The sequence below is a fragment of the Pezoporus flaviventris genome, unplaced genomic scaffold, assembly GCF_033815535.1.
Source record: "Pezoporus flaviventris isolate CSIRO_AGI_PZ_B2104156 unplaced genomic scaffold, CSIRO_AGI_Pfla_v1 ptg000066l, whole genome shotgun sequence".
Classification (NCBI taxonomy): Eukaryota; Metazoa; Chordata; class Aves; order Psittaciformes; family Psittacidae; genus Pezoporus; species Pezoporus flaviventris.
Genome location: NW_026892614.1, coordinates 11,018,064 through 11,037,189, shown reverse-complemented (window position 1 = coordinate 11,037,189; position 19,126 = coordinate 11,018,064). Strand labels below are relative to the sequence as shown.

Sequence of the window (19,126 nt, the reverse complement as noted above, 5' to 3'; positions counted from 1 at the left end):
AAGTAACATTCTACTGTTTTGAAGAAAACATCAGGGCTTCCAGGTGTTAGAAAACCATTTAATTCTGTTGACTTCAGCCAACATGTTGAATTGTCTTCGTGAAATTAAAACACACAATTTTAACCTGCCCTCATTTCCAAAACAAGGCAAAAAGGAGAATTTCCAACCTCAAAATAAAACACATCAGTACGGTACCCAGGACCGTGCACCAGCTGATGCACCCTGTAATCCTAACTGCTTTACCCTTTCATTTCATGGAGAAAACAATTCTCACATCTGCTTCAAGAAACAAGTAACATCTGGACAGTCAGTCACACAGTTTTGACTTTTCTATAAACACCTGCTCAGAGGTTAGAATTGCTAATCCCACCCTGTAAAACCTGAGGCCATGAAACCCTAGCAAACATTTTTTACAAGAGTTACTATTCCTAACCTTTATTAAATAACCTGTATTCAGTAACACATCTGTGAAAGGAGAAAAAAAAAAGCTAGATTTCAGTAGAACTGATCTACTAATTCTTACCAGAAGCAGCCACTTAATGCAGCTGTTTAAGTTAAGATCATACTTTTAACAGTAGTCCTGGGCAAAAGAGATGGAGAAATCAGTTCTCACTAAGAATGTGTCATCTTTAGGAATATGATATCTCTGTAGGAGGAATCTTTCCTTCAGAGGGATTCAGATTCCACAGACACGCTGTAAATGCGCTGTCCTGTGAGCTTGACAGGGAAACTAGTTTACCAGACTGGCAACATTTGAGTCTAAGATGACATCCAAGTTAAGTAGCTTGATGAATAACACAAACTTATTAAACATGTCTAGATTTTCAGATATGAAGGTAGTGAGAAGGAAATGGATTATTTCTTTAGTACTTCAATTTTTTTGCATGTCTCTGTGTTTTCACAGCCTATACATCTCGGAAGGACCCAAGCAGTACAAAAGACCTTACCTATACCAGTTTCATCAAATTCTTCCACATCTATGACTTGGGGTTGCTGTGGGGGAAACTGCTGGACCTGGAACAGGCGAGGTGGGGCTTTTGCTGTTGGGAAGTCTTGATGACTGTAAAAAGACTCAGTTGAAGGTGTTCTAGTTACATCTTGGTATGAAGTCAGATAGTCTTCTTCAGCCAGCTGAGGGACACTGTATGTAACGTAGTGCTGATCCTCCTCTGTGCTATCCGTACTACTGGTGACATACTGCTGCTGTATTTCAGTGGAGCCATAATCTGACATAAATGGTTTTGAAGTCAAGTCCTGGTCTTGTTCATTGGACTCTAGGCTCTCCAAAATGTTGCTTATCTTGGCAGGCACAATACTGTCAGATGAGCTACTAATCTCGAACACCCAGACTCCTCTCCTTCCAGCATTGCTGCTTCTATCAAAGATAAGCACACACCAAATCAAAATGATCAAGTACAAGCTGTGTGGTATTTCTAGCCTACACAAAATGCTATCCTTCACTGACAAGTATCAGGATGAAACTGTTGAATTATTTTATCCACATATTTATCTACACTTTATCTACAGGTACAGTTTATTCAGCTATAAAAATCCCTGACAGTTTGGATGGCATCTTTTTCTCCACACCCAGAGATCACTTCCTTAGAATTTCTAGTCTTCTTGTCTCCGAAGTGATGGGAATAAAAGGAGACAGTTGGGCCACAGAGATCTTGCTAACACTTACTAGAACTTCTTAACTCATTCCCTTTCCTTCTTGTTCACCCTTTCTTTCAAGAGAGAAGACTGTCCAGGATAGACTAGGAAAGTTAAAGTCTAAGTGGTCTTATTTATAGAAGGGATAACTAAAGAGTAGTTCCTGCCACTGACAATGGAACCATGGACTTTCAACAAATTAGAACAAAGTCCTCATATTTCCCATGAGGGTGGATATTTATCAATGACAGCCTTTGCAATTTCTCATGCAATGACTAATGGGATCTTATTGTTTCTCATTGGCTCATACTACAATTAAGAAAAATATGGAACTCCTCGATGTTTTCTTAAGGAGTTTAAACAAACAAACAAAAAAAGCATACTTGTGCAGGTTTCTAATGCTGTCTTCATCATTAGCAATGACATTGTAGGATCCTGGCTTTTCCCAGAAGTAGTAGTTTGTAGAGGCTTGACTAAAGCCAACCATAGCAGGAATCTTTTTATCATCTTTCTTGGAGTATGTGCTATAGAACTGCAAACTGTCTTCTGGATAAAGGAAAATAGCATAGGAACTGGAGTCAGAAGAGGCTAAAGCAGCCTGGAATGTGTTTCTCTGTGGAGGGGGGGAAAAAAAAAAGGAAAAAAGGAAAAGCATCCATTTACTTATGAAAAAATAGTCATGATTGACAATGGAATAACTTATTTTTAAATACTAAGTCAAAATCAGAATTTCCATCACACATAATGCATCACGTTCTTCCTAGGAGAAATAAGTATTACACATGCTTAAGTTTTGCTAAGGCAGTTTTAGCTTTAGTATGCATAAACACTAAAAAAAAAAAAAAGCATTATCAAAGGTAAGTTAAATCTGTTAAAACATAGCCAGAGAGGCTGCCTAAAACACAACAATTCCAAGTTCTATAGCTTGCATAGTATTCTATATCACCTCCTTAAAATAAAGGGAGTGATGTGCTAGACTAAAGAGAAAAGTTCTGTAAACAGAATATTTAAAGAAGAGTTCAAGTTTCATGCTGCTGAAAATACCTTGTCTTGGAACCATCAAGACAGCACCTCAGGCATCAGTTATTTTCTGCTACCTGAGTGCAGGGCCATTGCTATAAACACAATGGTTGTGCCTAACTCGACAAAATAAGGTTTTCTAAGTTGTGATAATGTTCTCAACTTTAAACACTCTGAGCAGAGTCATCAGATGGGATAATTATAGTACATAAAGTGACATGTTTTTTTCAGGATAGTACCTAACATGGTTTTAAAAGGGAAAACTGGTTGCATGTATTAAAAAAAAAAAAAAACAAAAAAACAAAGCAACCTCAAACTGCTTCTTCATTCAGTACTAGCTACAAAGCATTTCTGTAAATGCAGTGTCACTTGTCCAAAAGAGTGCCACAGTTTCAAATTCCTATTAGTCCACATAGTTAAAGAGTTTGATGTCAAAAAGATGTAAGAGTCTATTAAAAAATGCAAACTGACTGCATTAAATTGCACAGATGGAGGGCAGGATATCCTACGATTTCAGTTATTCCCAAACAAACTTAACATTGAGAGTAAGAGTTGTCAGGGAATACAAAGAAGTCAGCTATGTAGATTCAAGGATTTTCTTTTGAATAAATACAATACTCTAAATTAAAAATGAAGTAAAAATTCTAGAAACTCCTATTTTGCTACAGTTTTTTCAACAATAAAATACATTCTGAACTGTACAAGATTCCTTTAAACACAAAGGAATTCAAGCCATCAAGACAACAGCTTATGGTGTTCAGCTGACCATGTGTCCAACATGTCTTAAAACTCACCTTTTCTTCCAAAGCATGATCTTCTCTCAATGCCAGATAGGGAGCCACAAGCTTCCAGGTAACAATGACAACACTGCTGGGATCAAAAGTAGTCTCAGGAAAACCTCTTTTGATATAGTCTGATGCAAGTTGCAAGACATCCGAGGATGAATCTTCTCGGTAATACACATTTCCACGTTCATCTGTTGTGTCCAGGTCAGCCATAAAAGGAGCAATAGCCCCAAAACTGATTGGAAATTGACCGAGATATTTTTCTTCACTTGAAGGTTGATTCACTGCAATAATCCCATTAGTGGTAATCTAATAAAAAAGGTGGAAATTATAAAATAGATACTGTTCATATGGCTGTCTCCCACACCTATGTGTTTTAAATCACAATATTTTGATTGCATTTCCAAAAGAAATTGAGTCAAAAGTCAATCTTGTACTTGAAAAGTAACAGAATTTTTTCAAGTTTGTTTTTTTTTTTTTTTTATCCTATTTTGTCAGGAGTCCTGGGATTTCACTTGCCCAAACCCAGATGCCTACTTTACAGGTAGACCAACCTTTTTTCCTTAGATAAAGATTTTAGTTATTTAAAGGTCAGACACTTATTGCCTCTCCTAACAAAGGTTTACAACACCACCACATTTCACAAGTTTCCAAGTCTTTCTCAGGATGAGACCCAGCACAAACCCTCTCTGAGTCTGTCAAGAATTGTTTACAGACAAGTGTCAGCATCACTGGGCATGGAAAGGACAAAGCAAGTATTTGCAACAGCTACTTTTTTGGTTAACCAGCTAGCTAGATTCTTATCTGGTGTAAAGCAACGTAGACTACAGAGATGCTCTATCAGAGTAATAGCATACCCTCTGGGAATCTGCACTTCTACCATGAAGGCAGAGGAGAACACTCAGTCTGGACAGTTTAGAAAGCTGTCTGCTTCTGAGAAAGTCTGACGCCCATAAAAACAAACCACAAATGGGCAGGGGGAGGAGAAACTGAAGAGCCTTGTCTTGTCCCACACAGCAGGCCATGTCATTCCCACGAAAACCTCATTAGGAAGTCAGGATGCAAGTGGGTCAGCTGAGCTTTCATTGCTACTACAGCACTGCCTCAGAAGCTGATATAACTTCTGAGCAAAGAACTAATTTATACATAGATGCTTACCCAAAAAAACCTGTTCCACACTTAAGTGCTATAATAGTTTAGGTGAAAGTCTTCTGGGAAGATGTACAGATTTCCATTTGTCTGGCCAGGACTGCTTTAATCGTCATTTCAACCATCCTTCTTGGAACTTCTCTGCTACCATGCAAGGTTGATTGCAACAAGCTGCTGCTCACTCTTAAGACGTACTGTGAGCTCAGCTCCTATACCAGAGGCTATAGAGGCTAGGAGACAGGCTTTCTACAGCAGATACAGGCTACCCTATAAATTTCCTTATAGTTGAGTGCCCTGACACTGTCCTGTGGCAAACTGGCCCTATTACTTGGGGGAGGAAAAGGAGAGGAAAGACAACACACAGGGGACAGACAACGTACAACACCACAGTAACATATATAAGTGAAATCTTGGTATGAAAATGCATATATACTGACTCAGTGAGATTTAGCTGGTCTGTGAGATGATGACTTGCAGCCAACCACCTGACTAAAAATAACATACATACAGGTAGATGCTGGGGCCTGTCCAAGCATGACAGCTGAAATCCCTTGGCAAACCAGAGCTCACTCTCACAGCCATAGAAGCAGCAAGCAAGACTACAGGTGTCAGGCCTCGAGGCAGCACACAAACTGCTCACACACAAGACCTGGGCCCTTCTTCCAGACATGTATGACACTGTACGGATCAGGCACTTAGAAAAGTATTCTCAGTGCTTGACTACCAAATAACAGGGCATACCTGACTACCTACAGGCAGCCAGGCACTCACCATTCTAGAGCTGCTGCCACACACACATGACTCAGAAAGAGATGGAGGTCCTAAACCCGGCACCATAAGGAATGAAACTAAACTGCAATTTCCCACAGGTTTATCTGACTCACAGGGATTCTTGGGAGTCCAAGAAGAACAAACTACTGCTGAATCTTCTCACACGGTCAAGAAGTTTATGACACTACACAACCTTTATTAGTGCTTGGAAAAGGGTCAGAATGGCCACTGTGACTCAGGCTGCAAGACCTTCTAGCCCAGTAGCCTGTCCCCAGGTCTATCTGCTACTTACAGATGCAGCAGAACAAGAGAAGGACATGTGCTCACAGCCCAGAAAGCCAACCATATCCTGGGCTGCATCAAGAGGAGTGTGACCAGCAGGTCAAAGGAGGTGATCCTGCCCCCTACTCTGCTCTCATGACACCTGACTTGGAGTATTGTGTGCAGTTCTGGTGTCCTCAACATAAAAAGGACATGGAACTGTTGGAGCAAGCCCAAAGGAGGGCCACGAGGATAATCAGGGGACTGGAGCACCTCCTGTATGAAGACGGGCTGAGAAAGTTGGGGCTGTTCAGCCTGGAGAAGAGAAGGCTGTGTGGAGACCTCATAGCAGCCTTCTGGTATCTGAAGGGGGCCTATAGGGATGCTGGGGCAGGACTCCTCATTAAGGACTGTAGTGATAGGACAAGGGGTAATGGGTTAAAACTTGAACAGGGGAAGTTTAGACTGGATATAAGGAAGAAGTTCTTTACTATAAATGGTGAAGCACTGGAATGGGTTGTCCAGGGAAGTTATGAATGCTCCATTCCTGGCGGTGTTCAAGGCAGGGATGGACAGAGCCTTGGGTGACATGGTTTAGTGTCAGGTGTCCCTGCCCATGGCAGGGGTTTGGAACCTGATGATCTTAAGGTCCTTTCCAGCCCTAACTATTCAGCTCACTGGATTCCCTGTGGTTTGACTGGTCATCCTCAGTGGATCTCCTTCATATACTTACTAACTCTTCTCATAATCTTCATATTTTTCTTTCCCTTTTCATTTGGAAAGAAGGAGGCCACTACTACATATATTCTTCAAGACAGAGAAAAACTGTGGGCTCTGCAAACATGTCAAGGATGTTGACTACATGTGTCTTGGCAACAGCCTTTAAAATTCGGACCACCCTCACTACTACTACATATAGCAAACAAAAAAAAGGATCTAGTACAGAAACTCATGCTACAGATCACCCCTTCATATGCAACACACACCTATATCTTGGAACACTTACCCTTTGGCTACCCATCGGGTCAGAGAATGCCCCCTGCCACAGGCAAGTGGTCAATCAGCTTGGTGCATAACTGGGCAATGGTTAGCATGAACCATTAGCTAAGCTTTGCATACAGTTCACATGGTATATCAGACTACTTTAAAAATGGCTTGATATATGATTACTACATTCTCTGCGGACGTATAATTTCATTACCTGCTACAGTGAAAAATACTAAAAACATCAAGGTCATGTTAAAAAAAGGAAGTTGGCTTTATGGATGAACAGCATATCTAAGATATATAAGCAGTACATAATCTGCATAAGCATGATGGGAGCACAGCTCATGTTAGAAAGTGAGAGAAGCAGCTGAGCATTGTGATTGGTTTTCCTCTAATCATTTGTGACTAAACAGTAGCCACAGATCCTAAGGTGAACTGTGAATTTCTGGAATACAGAACTAAAAAGACTGGGTTTCTCCAGTCTAGACCCTGCAATTGCAGGCAGACATGCATCAGAGAGCTAGTCCAGATAGGTTCCCAAAACTCTATGACATGATAGAAAATGCCTCAAAACCCTGTAAAGCAAAGCTGAAACCCTACTATACTGTTAAACTATACCACTGGAAAGCAGTAGGGAAGACAGGGGCTGGGGGGGGATAGGGGGAAGGGGGGTGGGGGGACATAACAGTCTACTTGCCAAGACCTTTTAGCAAGGAGATGCACTCCACTTTTAAAGTAATATATTTATGAGTAAATTAGAAGTTCTTCCCTTCCTTCTCCTTGCTTACACGTTTTGTACACAAGCACCCCTACTCCCACTCCAATTTCTCTTGTGAGAGATGACTGATGTTTGAAGTATTTTAAACAAATTCCATGCTCTCCATCAGATTTGGTGTGTGCAGACTTTGTGGCTTCATGATCCCCCATTTATGGCAGAGATTAAAATAACATTAAGAGAAAACACAGTCAGTACTAGTTAATACTACTGAACAAAGTAGAGAGCAGAAGAAATGACCCAACATTTGGCCCTTCTCTTTTCACCTATCAGGGGCATGCTTCTGAATACTCATTTCCTATCTTGCTAAAAACTTAAATGCAACAAGCATTTTCATTAAGAAAATGCAAAACCGCCAACCCCATTTTCATTTGTTTGTAATTCATAAATGAGGCAGTTCACTTTTAAATGTGAAGGGAATGCTTGGTTGCAAGTACTCAATCACCCAGAAAACATTTGCAAGCCATTAAATGAAAATACACACACAAACTGCTCACTTTGAAAAGGGATTTTTAGTGTAGAGAAAGAACATCCATTATTACTGAAAAAAAAAGTGCTTTTAGTTTTCAGATTTAACAATACATTTATTTTGACAGAGATGGTGAATAGTATGATTTAACTTTACCATGTTCCTTTTAAGGACACACAGGTTAAAATGTGAAGCCCAAAATAAAGATAAGCAACTCAGGGTAAGTAACTGGTTTCATTAAAGTATCATTCCTGTCAAAAGAGAAGAGGAAGGGGGCGTTGTCTAAAGACCAGCTGTACGGTGCATCTTTCCTTTTAGGGTATTATACTATGTAACTTGACAAGAACTAACACAGATATATTTTTAGCATGTTAAACTTCTGGATTACACGCATAGTTAACATACATTCGTTGTTTGTAGCAGAACAAATCACCCACTATGACAGGTCAACCTTGAAAAACCAAGCGAGAACCAAGGAACAAAGTACTTCAATTGAAAAAAAAAAGAGTATCTGTGTGTGTATAATAGTAACTAAAGTTTCAAACAAATGAGGTACTTCCCCTATTCAATGACTAGGCATTTTGAGGACTCGAGTATTTCTGCATAAGAGAGTTTAGAAAAGATGTCATTTATTTGTATAATGGAGTGCCAGTGGACTTAAAGCAGAAAAAAAAAAAAAATCTTTCTAATGCAAACATGACAAACTCTTAATTTAGGAAGTTAGTAAAGGTACTGAGCAAAAAATTGATCCAAGCTCGTCTTAAAGGACTCTGATTCTTCCCTAAAAGGAAGTTATCCCTAATCCTTTAACTTTTCCACACCAGTGAGCCCTAGTGTAAACTGCTAAAAGCTTAATAAAAGCATGCTATTAAAACAAATAGATCAGTATGGGTTACTGATACAATTCAGCGCTATAAATCTTGCCTAGGAAAACACCATCTCAAAGATCATAGTATGTCAAAGTCTGTTTTCACTTATATTAAATAAAAGTTTTGTTGCCAAGAATTTTATGACAAGTTGACATTAAACAATCATTCCTTGGAATTCCTTGCATTTCTATTCATGTGTAGAGCTAACTCAAACAACTCAGCTTCTCAAATGCTGGGGTGGGGGGGGGGGAATAGAGAACGCACACAGATTTGCAACTGACTGAAGGCAAAAATCGCAAAAATCAAGCACTGGAAAATTAAGATAAGCTTATCACATTATCCTGATGAGCTATACAGAAAGATGTATTACATGACAACTCAAAATCTGATTCAGGAACTCCTTTATGTATTATAATGTGTCTCTATCAACACATCAGTGATATCAGCTTGATAATATTTACTATTAACTAGCAATACTGTGGTAAATTCTGCTTACTGAATAACATCAGAGAGCTTAATAAGTACTCACTGCCAATATACAGTAAAGTTGTGTACTGTGAAAGAGCAGTTAAGACTGCTCAATACATTTCCTTAACAGGTATGCTGAGACCCAGCACCTCCTTTTCCTATCCCCATATAGTTTGTACTGTTCTGTTTTGCAATACTTGTGACAGATGAAATGCAAGATAAAAAGACTCTGTATACTATGGAGACTAATACTAAAATACCTTTCATTATCAGATTTCGTATTAAAAATCACCCTTACTTCTTACTGAGTAATCATGCTGAAGAGAGCCCTAAAAGTGATTCTGGAACACAGCCTCTATACAGGTATTCCTTCAGACAAACACTAACTAGAACTGTTCCTGTTTTATGGCACAGGCAAGTAACAAGATCATTAAACTAAAGAAACCTAGTGTGGTTAGCCGATTTACTGCTCTTTGAAATCACTGTCCCCTTTCTGTCACTTATCTGCCACATTACTGGTTATCTTTTCTTCTCAGTGACAGGATACAGAGACTGCTATCTTTCAAGAATATGCCTGTACTTCAAAAAGTGTGGTTTTTACTTCTGCTGGCTAATCAGTGACCAACTTAGAGTATGGAAGACAAGACAATGAACTAAGGGTCACACCAAAGTCTGAACTCCACTTAATACTTGTGAATTACTTGGTCTTCACTGGCTGGCAGTGAAGACATCCATTTTCCACACAGACATAACTCGAATCCCTCAAAATTCTGGATTTTGGATGTAATTCCAGGATTTATATAGGAACAGGCAGGGTGGAAAATGAAAGAATATAACTTAAGTGGCAGCATGTTAAATCTTTGGTGAATGCCCATAAAACTGACTCAAGTACCTGGGAACTACATCACATTTGGAATAACTGTGAACAAATGAAGGCCTAGTTTTCCAAGTGTTTCCATGTAGATAAGTCCCCAGAGTCTCATGACATTGCATCAGTCCTCCAGACTGACGATGCCTAAAGCATGTTGTTTTTTTCAGACAGCAAGGTGGGTTTTAACTTGACCAGATAAACACACACTGGGCCTTCTTTACTAAGATCAGTCAGTACTCTTGCAGTATTTTGAAAACGTCCTGCCATTATAAACTTTTTTTTTCCCCCTAGCTACTTTTGACCAGCTTTGTTTCAGACAATCTGTTTTCAATCCCACCTTCACATACTAAATGTCTGCCATTAGCTATAAACATGCACACGCACCTCTGGGATGCGGATCCTGCTATAAGGCACGCACACATAGCTGAGCTCTGCCTGCAGCTCAAAGCCTGCAATTGCTCTGGGTGTGGATTTCCCCACCCCAAAGACCATTGAGCAATGAACATCTGAGAGTGCCCAAGATATTAATGGGCAGAAAGCACTCAGTGCTCAGAGGTGCTAATCTTGGATATATCGGGCTGCTGGTTAGAAATTCACGGTTTCAGTTTGTGACTTTGGCACGCTGAAGCACACAAAACATAGACCACGACGAGCATGTTCCTTAACTGGATGTGCACCCTATGAGGGAGCACAAAAAACGCCTGGGGATGGTGCTCACTCTGGACAACCGGTTACATTCTATTCTCTTACTGACTGTTCTATCGCCTTCCAGTACAGGCTGCCATGCACTGCAAAGAATCAGCAACAACCACACTGCGAGAACTAACACGGCCCTGATACCTAACGGAAAACAGATGGAACAGTGAAGCTGTTTGGACCGATAACTGATCACGGAGCTCACACAACCGACGTGAAACCCAACAAGTACGATCAACCCCAAACCAGGCAACATCACGGCAAGAAGGGACAAGCCCCCCGGGGAGACCCCAACGCCTTTCCACCCCTCCGGCAGCCGGAGAGGGGCCCCGTGCCCTCTCGGTCCCACACTCACGTAGAGGGAGCGGACGGCAGCACCGTAGAACCGCAGCGGCGTGCTCAGCTCCAGCGCCGTCGACCGCACATCGTCCCCGTGCGCCAGCGCGGCATCGCCGCGCTCCTCGCCATGGGGCAGCAGCACCAGGCACTCTGCGGGCCGCGCCAGCTGCAACGCCAGGGCCAGCAGCGCCCAGCGCGCGCAGCTCCGCACAGTGCGCATCCCGTCGAATCCGGGAGCAGCGGCGCCGTCCCGCCGATATAAGAGCGAGAGGCCGGGCCTGGCCGGCTCTGCGGCCAATGGCTGCGCTGGGGACGAGGGGCTGGCAGGATTCATACGCCTCCCGCCCCCCCCCGTCCCCCGTCCCCCGTCCAGAGCGACCCGGACCCAGCTTCGCCCGCCACTGCGACCCCGGGGTCTACTCCCACAGCCCGGGGCGGGACGTAGTGGCATTAGCTCCGGCACGGAGGGGCGGTCTCCGGGGGTCGCTGGGTGGTGAGGCTCAGCCGCTATCGGGATCAGAGCGTGCCGCTTGAGGGGTGAGGAACTCGGGAAGCTAAGTGAGTGCGGGGACGTAGGAGTTCGAGAGTTGCTTTCAAAGCTGTGGCTCTTCTCCCAGGACCGCTGCGGTTTCGGAGTTAGGGAAATGCAGACTCCAAGTTACTTCAGCAGCTGCAGGATCTTCCACCAGTGCGGCAACAGCTAACGCGCAAAGTACCAAAATCGATGTGGAACAAACGTATGAGCCCCTCTGCTGTATTCTGAAATCATTTTGATGCCAGCTGCTTATTATGGCGGTGGAAAACTAAGAAATACACTGAAATGTATTTCATAAATTAGTATCATCAATGACAGGCGTGCACTTAGTTGTAAACAAAAAAAAAAAATCTGTAAATGAAAACTCACTGTTGACATGAGATACACAGAAAAGAAATACGGGATATCTACATATGTTCTTTCTGACTATGTCTTCTTCGTTTATAGCTTAGTAAAACTCTGAAGCAACTGAAGAATTGGGTACTTTTAATATATCTTTCCTAAACCTTTGAAGTGAAGACAGCAGTGTTTAAGCCTTGATCAGCAAACTGTAAGCCCCAATATTTCCACAGAATGTTTATAGCAGAAAATCACCAGAGGGAAAGCAGCTGAAATGCCACCCACATGCTTTGTACATGGCTTTTTTACAGTTATTTACAATTGACTTTCATATTTCGGTGTAACAGAAGCAAGCGCCATGGTGCTCTCGGAGGAAGGCAAGTCTCCCCTCCACACAATTCAGTTCTTGCTGTACTTGTACCTGCAACTTCCCTCCATAGTGTCAGAGCCCCTAAGACAGTAACTGGTGGATTCAGGGATAGCTGGCTAATCACTGCTAGAAAAGCAGCCTCTTGGCTGGATCATTACTCTATCTGAGCATAAATATATTCACAAAGACATCTCAAGATGGCCAGCTGAGGTATCTTTCTCCTCATTTGACAAATGGATACCTAAATGACAAGGAGTTAAACAAACTGTAACATCTTACCCACATTAAATGTATACAGTGGAATATTACTGCCTTCACCATTCATCTTTCCGTTACAACCTTGTCTCTCCAGCATAAGCCCATTCCCAAACCTGCAGAACCTAAAGGCAAGATGTGCTTGTGCAGTGTAGCAAAGAGAAAGCCTAAACCAAACTCCTTAACACCTCCAGGATCCAATATACACATTCGCACATTCACAACAAAAAATGTCATTCCTATTAGGCTTGAAGTTTTCCATAGCCACATTTCCCTTCAATACTAAAGTCAATGTGAAAAAAAAAAGAAGATATAAATGCAAGAAGAAAACTGTGAAGGTAACATTTTCCTGTCAGATCCACATGATTTCCTATTATTATGTCCAGAATTCAGAGGATGAGGACCACTGGGGAGCCAGAAACTTACTGTAATAAATTTTAAATTGATTTGAAAGCCAAAGAATTAAGTATCTTCATCTGCCTGTTTAAAACAGAGTAACAGCAATGTCATGGTAAATCCTTTGTCCATTAGTCAGTATATTGTGATTGTTTATTCTGTTTTTAAGAGGATTGCAGTGTTTCTGTTGTAGCTGAATAATTTGAGCTTGCAGCTGCCACTGTTAGGGTAATGAGATATGTTAGTTCTAAAACTAAAAAAAAATTTTTTCAATTGTCCTTTCTAGCATCTTCAGTAATGACCTGAAAAAGGATGGAAAAGCATGCTTACATAATATGTAATTAATTGGGAGATACTAATTGCTAACACCAACCAGAATGGAGAACGTGAAAGACTTTAGCAAGATTTGAGAAGGAAGAAATATATTCAAGTGCAAACTGCAATATCATCAGCTAACACACCACCAAGAAAAATCTTCCAAAGCATAGCTAGTGAATGCCAAGATGACCATCACATTTTCAATAGATCATAAATCAGAGATGACAGCAGTTTACAAAGCAACAGCATTCCCAGAGCAGCTACTGAGATCCTGTAGAACAAATGAGCAGGTTTTACTGTGTTACAAGTGACATTTTCTAAGACAGAATGATGCTGTTTTTCCAGAGATTGCTTGTGAGATCAGTGTTATCACAGAAAATTCACCATTAGAGAGACTTCAGAGTTGAACACTAAAAAAGATCAGAGGACCAAAGGGAGTGGAATAAAAGGAATTGTTCAAGAACCAAATATGTGTACTTGGCTAAATGATAAAGGGGAGGACACTTGATTAACATCTTCCACCAAAGCTACAGAGTGTCTTCAAATATCTGAAGAGTGCTACCAAACAGACAAATTACATGGGTAAGTTTGAGAAGTACAGATAACTAGGAGATCACAGTAACCAAAAGAAGCCACGGAAGTGTCAGAAAATGCTTCCTTACAATGGTCTATTTTCAGAAAAATTATAGATTAGGCATAATAGAAGCAGAATCACAGAAAGCTCCAAGTGTCCAACACTAGGTTTGGTAGGGTTACTAAAGAATAAAACTTAAGAGAGAATTCTGTGTTTGATCATGAGAGAAGACAACTGATTTTGACCTGAGTTTCTATGTTCATACAGTACTAAAATAGCTCACAGGCATACACACACACACACACACACACACACATATTTGAAAACTTTCACTGCCCACATGTGAGGAGATCTGGAAAAGCGGATTGCAGATACTGTGACTCTCCTGACCTCCTCAATCCCCACCCTCAGGTTCTATCAACAGAGAGAAGAGAGTTAGTGATCCGTTTGCTGGCATGACTGGAGGGAGGAAATGATGGGCCCCTCATGATGATCTTCTGCTGTTGAAAAATGACAAAGCATTCTAGAGGACAGATCATCAAAGGAGAGGGTAACCATGTGGTAATAAAATGGAGAGAACTGAGCATCTGGGGTAACGACAGGAAAGAATAGGACTGAGGTCTGCTGAGAAGGAGCATTTTTTAGAGGGAGAAGGTCATGGGAATCAGGGTCAAAGGCAAGGCTTTCAGGAAGATCATGGAGTGAGCACCATAAATTTAAATCACTCTGTCTTGGAACTTAATGTTCGTTAGAGTGGAAAACAATGAGATTCCATCTGTAACTCTACATGAGCCATGTCACATCTCAGGATCAACTGCAAAAAGTGTATTTTACAGCAGAACTCCCTACAGAAAGACTAATTTTGAAGCACTGTTAAATGCTCTTGAGAGGAGATGTACATGAAGGGCAATATTGCATCTCATCCTCTGCATTAATGTAGGGTACGGAAGATTGTAGAATTCCTTCTTTTTCTTGCACGCAGAGATCTTGCAGGTCAACAAAAGGACAAGCTCCTTGTGAACTCATATCCAGTTCTAAGGAACAGCTGGGCAAGAATAGGGAAGTGTTAACACTTGGCCAATGACCTGGTCACTACAGAAGACATACCCTCATGCGATGTAATGTTCCACGGCAGTAATGGATTAGTAACTGCCTGGAGCAGGGCAAGAAGCACAGGGGAAACAGTATCTCTCAGGCTCTTCCTAGGTCTGATGCTAGGAGAGACTGTTTACATTTCTAGGGTTACCTCCACCTCTTTCCGTGCAGCATTATTAGAATAGATAACTACATTAATAAGAGAATGAAAAAAAATTATCATGGAAGAATTTATGCAGTGAAGTTATGTTTGTACAGAATCATGAACACTGTTCTTCCTCCCAGTTTGTAACTGAGGGAAAATTAGATGGAAAACAGGACAGAAAAATATCAGCATCACAGAAATTGGCTACATAAAAAAGCAAGTCTTACAATCCTCCCATCTGTCATGTAGCCACATGAAAAATATGAGGCTTTTTATCTTTTTATATGTTTTTATGAAAATATCCTTCTTGTATCCTAATGCTTGTTGTCCTTCAAGAATGGAGTCTCTAATCCAGTAAGAATACTAGACCTCTCTAAGAGAGAATTGTAATAGTGTAAGAAGGTATGTAATTAGTCTTCTATTTCAATATTCAGCACAACACTAACTAGTACACCTACACCAAGTCAACTACTACCTCTACTCCTAGTCCTGTTTTGTTATTATCTAAGTTTTCTAGCTTTGTGCAACAGAAAACTCCAAAGAGACAATAAGTACTGACTTTTAAAAAACACACAGAAGACAGGAAGACAAAATGTATGAGCAGTTTCTCATATATGAAAAACCCAATCACAAATGAAGGAACACTGTTTTTTAAACAATGGGAATGACACGTGGAAAAGCAGTTTAAATACGAAAGGAAGACAGACGTAGAAAAGGTATCCTTTACCTCTCATCTACTCTGAGACTAGAAAAATAAGTACTTTGACCCACCGGTATCTTATTGTGTCAGATTTTAGGACAGAGGTAACATAGGCAGGGAACATACATCTTATAGTCTGGTGATGAGATGGTATTTAATGCATCTGAAGTTAAACCATCACTTCAGATTGAATGTGCACCCAAATCAAAAGCATTGCTAAATTTTGTATTCTGTTTTACTTGGAACCCAGACTTCGACTGCAATGACTGTGAATTTCGGTTGTACATGGAACACACAAAAAAGATATTGCATTGAGTCCCAGCAGCAAAGCTTCTACAGGACAATCATGAAGAAAAGAGAGGCAAAGCACTGGTCTGATGCTAGTGGCAGCTAGAAATTCAGTAACAAATGATTACAAGAGAAGCTCAGCCTCAACTTTTCTACATTCATAAGGGCAAATAAAGTTTGAAACATTGGCACAGTCTTTCCTGTGACAGCCAAGCTACTACCTCATGTCTGCTCCCTGTGCCTACAGAGCACCCAACCTCACAGTGCCTGGCCCTGCCTAGATTCTCTGCTTTCTGAAATATCACAACTTGCAACAGCTGTCATTTAGAAAAAGAATACATGATTTCTCAGGTGAGTCTGAATAACCATGATCATATAGAAAAGACACTTAACTCTTTTTCCCCCATCATCATTGGATGATCCTTTTTACAAGGAAAAAGACTATTTCTGAAACTGATTTTCTGAAGTGGAATCCATTGCCTATGCCTATGAAATTTACCCAGGAGAATATATCATCACCTTGAACAGCTGCAAGTAAGACAGAGAAACCGAATTTTATTCAGGGTAGGTGATGCTATGGTGCAGCAAAGGCCAACAATTTTAATTATTCTCTTTTTTTACAACAGGCTGAATAAAGGAAGAAATATTTAATAAATGTAACATCTATTCTTACTAATTATATGGTCTCGAACTTAGGCTTTGGTTCATCTTTACCTGTAGGTGAAACACAAAAGCCCTGCACAGAGAGAGAACAAAGTTCCCTGTATCAGTCCATGCTTGGCCAGATTGAACGCTACGTTTTAATATTTCCTTTAAGGAGGCTGCTTGAAAATATTTTTTTGAACTAGGTCTACTAAGAAAAAAATTCCTCCACCCCCCAAAAAGATGTGCTTCCTGACCTCTCCTACCTTTGGGAATTCACTCAGCACACACCAAAGCTTCCTCCAATTTACTGAAATATATTTGTGAGCTTAAGACAATTTGCTGAGTGAGATTGATATAAGTGTGTGCTCAAAGGCTAAAATGTTTCTTTGCAAAACCTTGCCTGAGGATGGCTGAATCATAACCTTAAGACTCCAAGAATGGTGTCAGGAGGCAAAATTTTGAAGTGACAATTCTGCTGATCATTACACACAAACTACTAGTAAAAACTGCTGCATAGAAACTCAGTATTGGCACTGGGGCTCTTTAATTTATTTTTCTTTTCTTCATAACATTTCTACTACCTTGAGTTGAAATTGCAGCTATGAGGTCCTATTAATTTAATCATTAATTCTTAGCTTAGACATGCATAAATTCAAAAACTTACAGTACATTTTTGATCTGAAGGCTTAATTTGTGTGCTTATAGATATGCTTAAAATGTTGGACATAACACATGTAGCTGGCTCTAACACACTAGGCATCTACAGTGCTGAAGTATTTTTCTCTCCTTTGTTTTTAAAAGCTGTGTAAAGACTGTGAACTTTCCCCTTGCCTGAAACAGTCCAGATCCAAAAACCCAGGAGTAACTCCATGAATTACAACTATTTATTCTTCCTGACTCAAGGTCTTATATTGCTGTCCACTTCACTTGGAATCTGCAGACTAACATAAACAGTGGCCCACTCATTTCTTCCCAAACACAGTTTAGTGTTTTAGCCTAGGATGTGAAACAGTAGTTTTGTCATAGAGCAACAATAAAATATGAGGATTTGCCCTAAAGCAACTCTGTACAGAAACAATCACATTGCCCCTGGGAAAAAAAAGAGGCATTATTTGCAAATAGTAGGATTGATGCAATAACTTATTCATTGGAGAAGCTACAGGATTGGAGCAAGAAAAGCAGGAACTCTTTTTTTCGACAAGAGGCTGCTGAGAACAATCTCTGTGTGTAGTCTACATTCCCAATTAAAAGAGGGACAGGGTGTAATCCCTGAGGCGAAGTAGCAAGGACTGGATTGCGTCCAAATTGCTAACCCCTAAATCTTACTGGCTGTCCCCACGCCACACAGCATATAGCCCCTGATCTCTGCTGGGTTGCTGTAGCCCTGGAACACATTTCCTTTATTTTCTTCCCCCAGTTCACAGTGTCTGAAATAAAGTGAACTGTTAAGAATCCAGAAGTGGCTTAGTTACAGCAGAAAATTAAGGGCATACATCACAGCCTGTGACATGTGCAGGTACGTGAAGCTGCAAAGCCTTCGGGCTAGCTTTGGATAATTAGACGGGGCCACGAATGAATTCTGGTCCTGGCTTGGGACTGCCTTTTGAGCACGGTCCTTGAAGCAAACTGTCCCCAGACCACATCCTTGATTGGTCTTGGAAAGAGCAGTTTGGAGCAGGCAGGAAATCAGCTAACACTTAAGCAGTTTGGACATCCATTCAGAGATCTGCCTCTCTCATATAGCAATACAGATGTACCTGTGTATCTGCAGTCAGAGACACATTTTTAAGTTTTTCAAGAGGGAAAGACAACAAGATTGTTACAAATGAAAAAATTACACTTGCAAATGAAAGGTTACCTAAACCCTTTTCAAGTAATGTTTATTCTTGCTCTGTAGTCACTATTGGACTTCCACCTACACACATGATCTTTCTTGTCATACTTTCTCTCCCTTGAGCTCTCTGAATTTACTGTTAACATCCTCCTCCTTCACCTTTTCACTGATAGGGCCTTTAACTCTGTACTGGTTATGTTCACCCTGGTTTCCTTCCTTGTCTTTTTCCAGAAGAGGCATTTTATTAACCTTTTGGGATCTTAGGCCTGACCCGCTTCATGGCTCATTGACCAGTTCTCATTCCTTGAGTTCTTTCTCAGAGAAACTCATGTCTGTTTTCCTTTAATTGCAAATCTTTTATGATTCTCTAGCACTTCCTGCATGAAAAATATTTGAAAGTTTTCCAGCAGCACAGATCTTTCAAAGCACAATGCTGCCAGCATGGGCTATTCTTATTTAAAAGTAAGGCCACTAAACTTAAGGAAATTACTTAAGAAAGAAAAAGTATTATCCAAAATA

At 40.7% G+C, this 19,126-nt stretch overlaps 1 protein-coding gene across 2 annotated transcripts in view; it reads right to left on the bottom strand.

Moving 5' to 3' along the window:
- The window catches only part of NID1 (nidogen 1), a 44,567-nt gene extending 33,198 nt beyond the window's left edge, over positions 1 to 11,369 (bottom strand). For both annotated transcript variants that reach the window (XM_061471213.1, XM_061471214.1), the window contains exons 1-4: positions 11,130 to 11,369; positions 3,468 to 3,767; positions 2,037 to 2,266; positions 948 to 1,375 (exon numbers count right to left, since the gene is read on the bottom strand). In XM_061471213.1, the coding sequence (XP_061327197.1) occupies positions 948 to 1,375; positions 2,037 to 2,266; positions 3,468 to 3,767; positions 11,130 to 11,333 (1,162 nt within the window). In that variant the 5' untranslated portion in view covers positions 11,334 to 11,369. The remainder of the gene's footprint in view (positions 1 to 947; positions 1,376 to 2,036; positions 2,267 to 3,467; positions 3,768 to 11,129) is intronic.
- Positions 11,370 to 19,126: the final 7,757 nt, after the last annotated feature.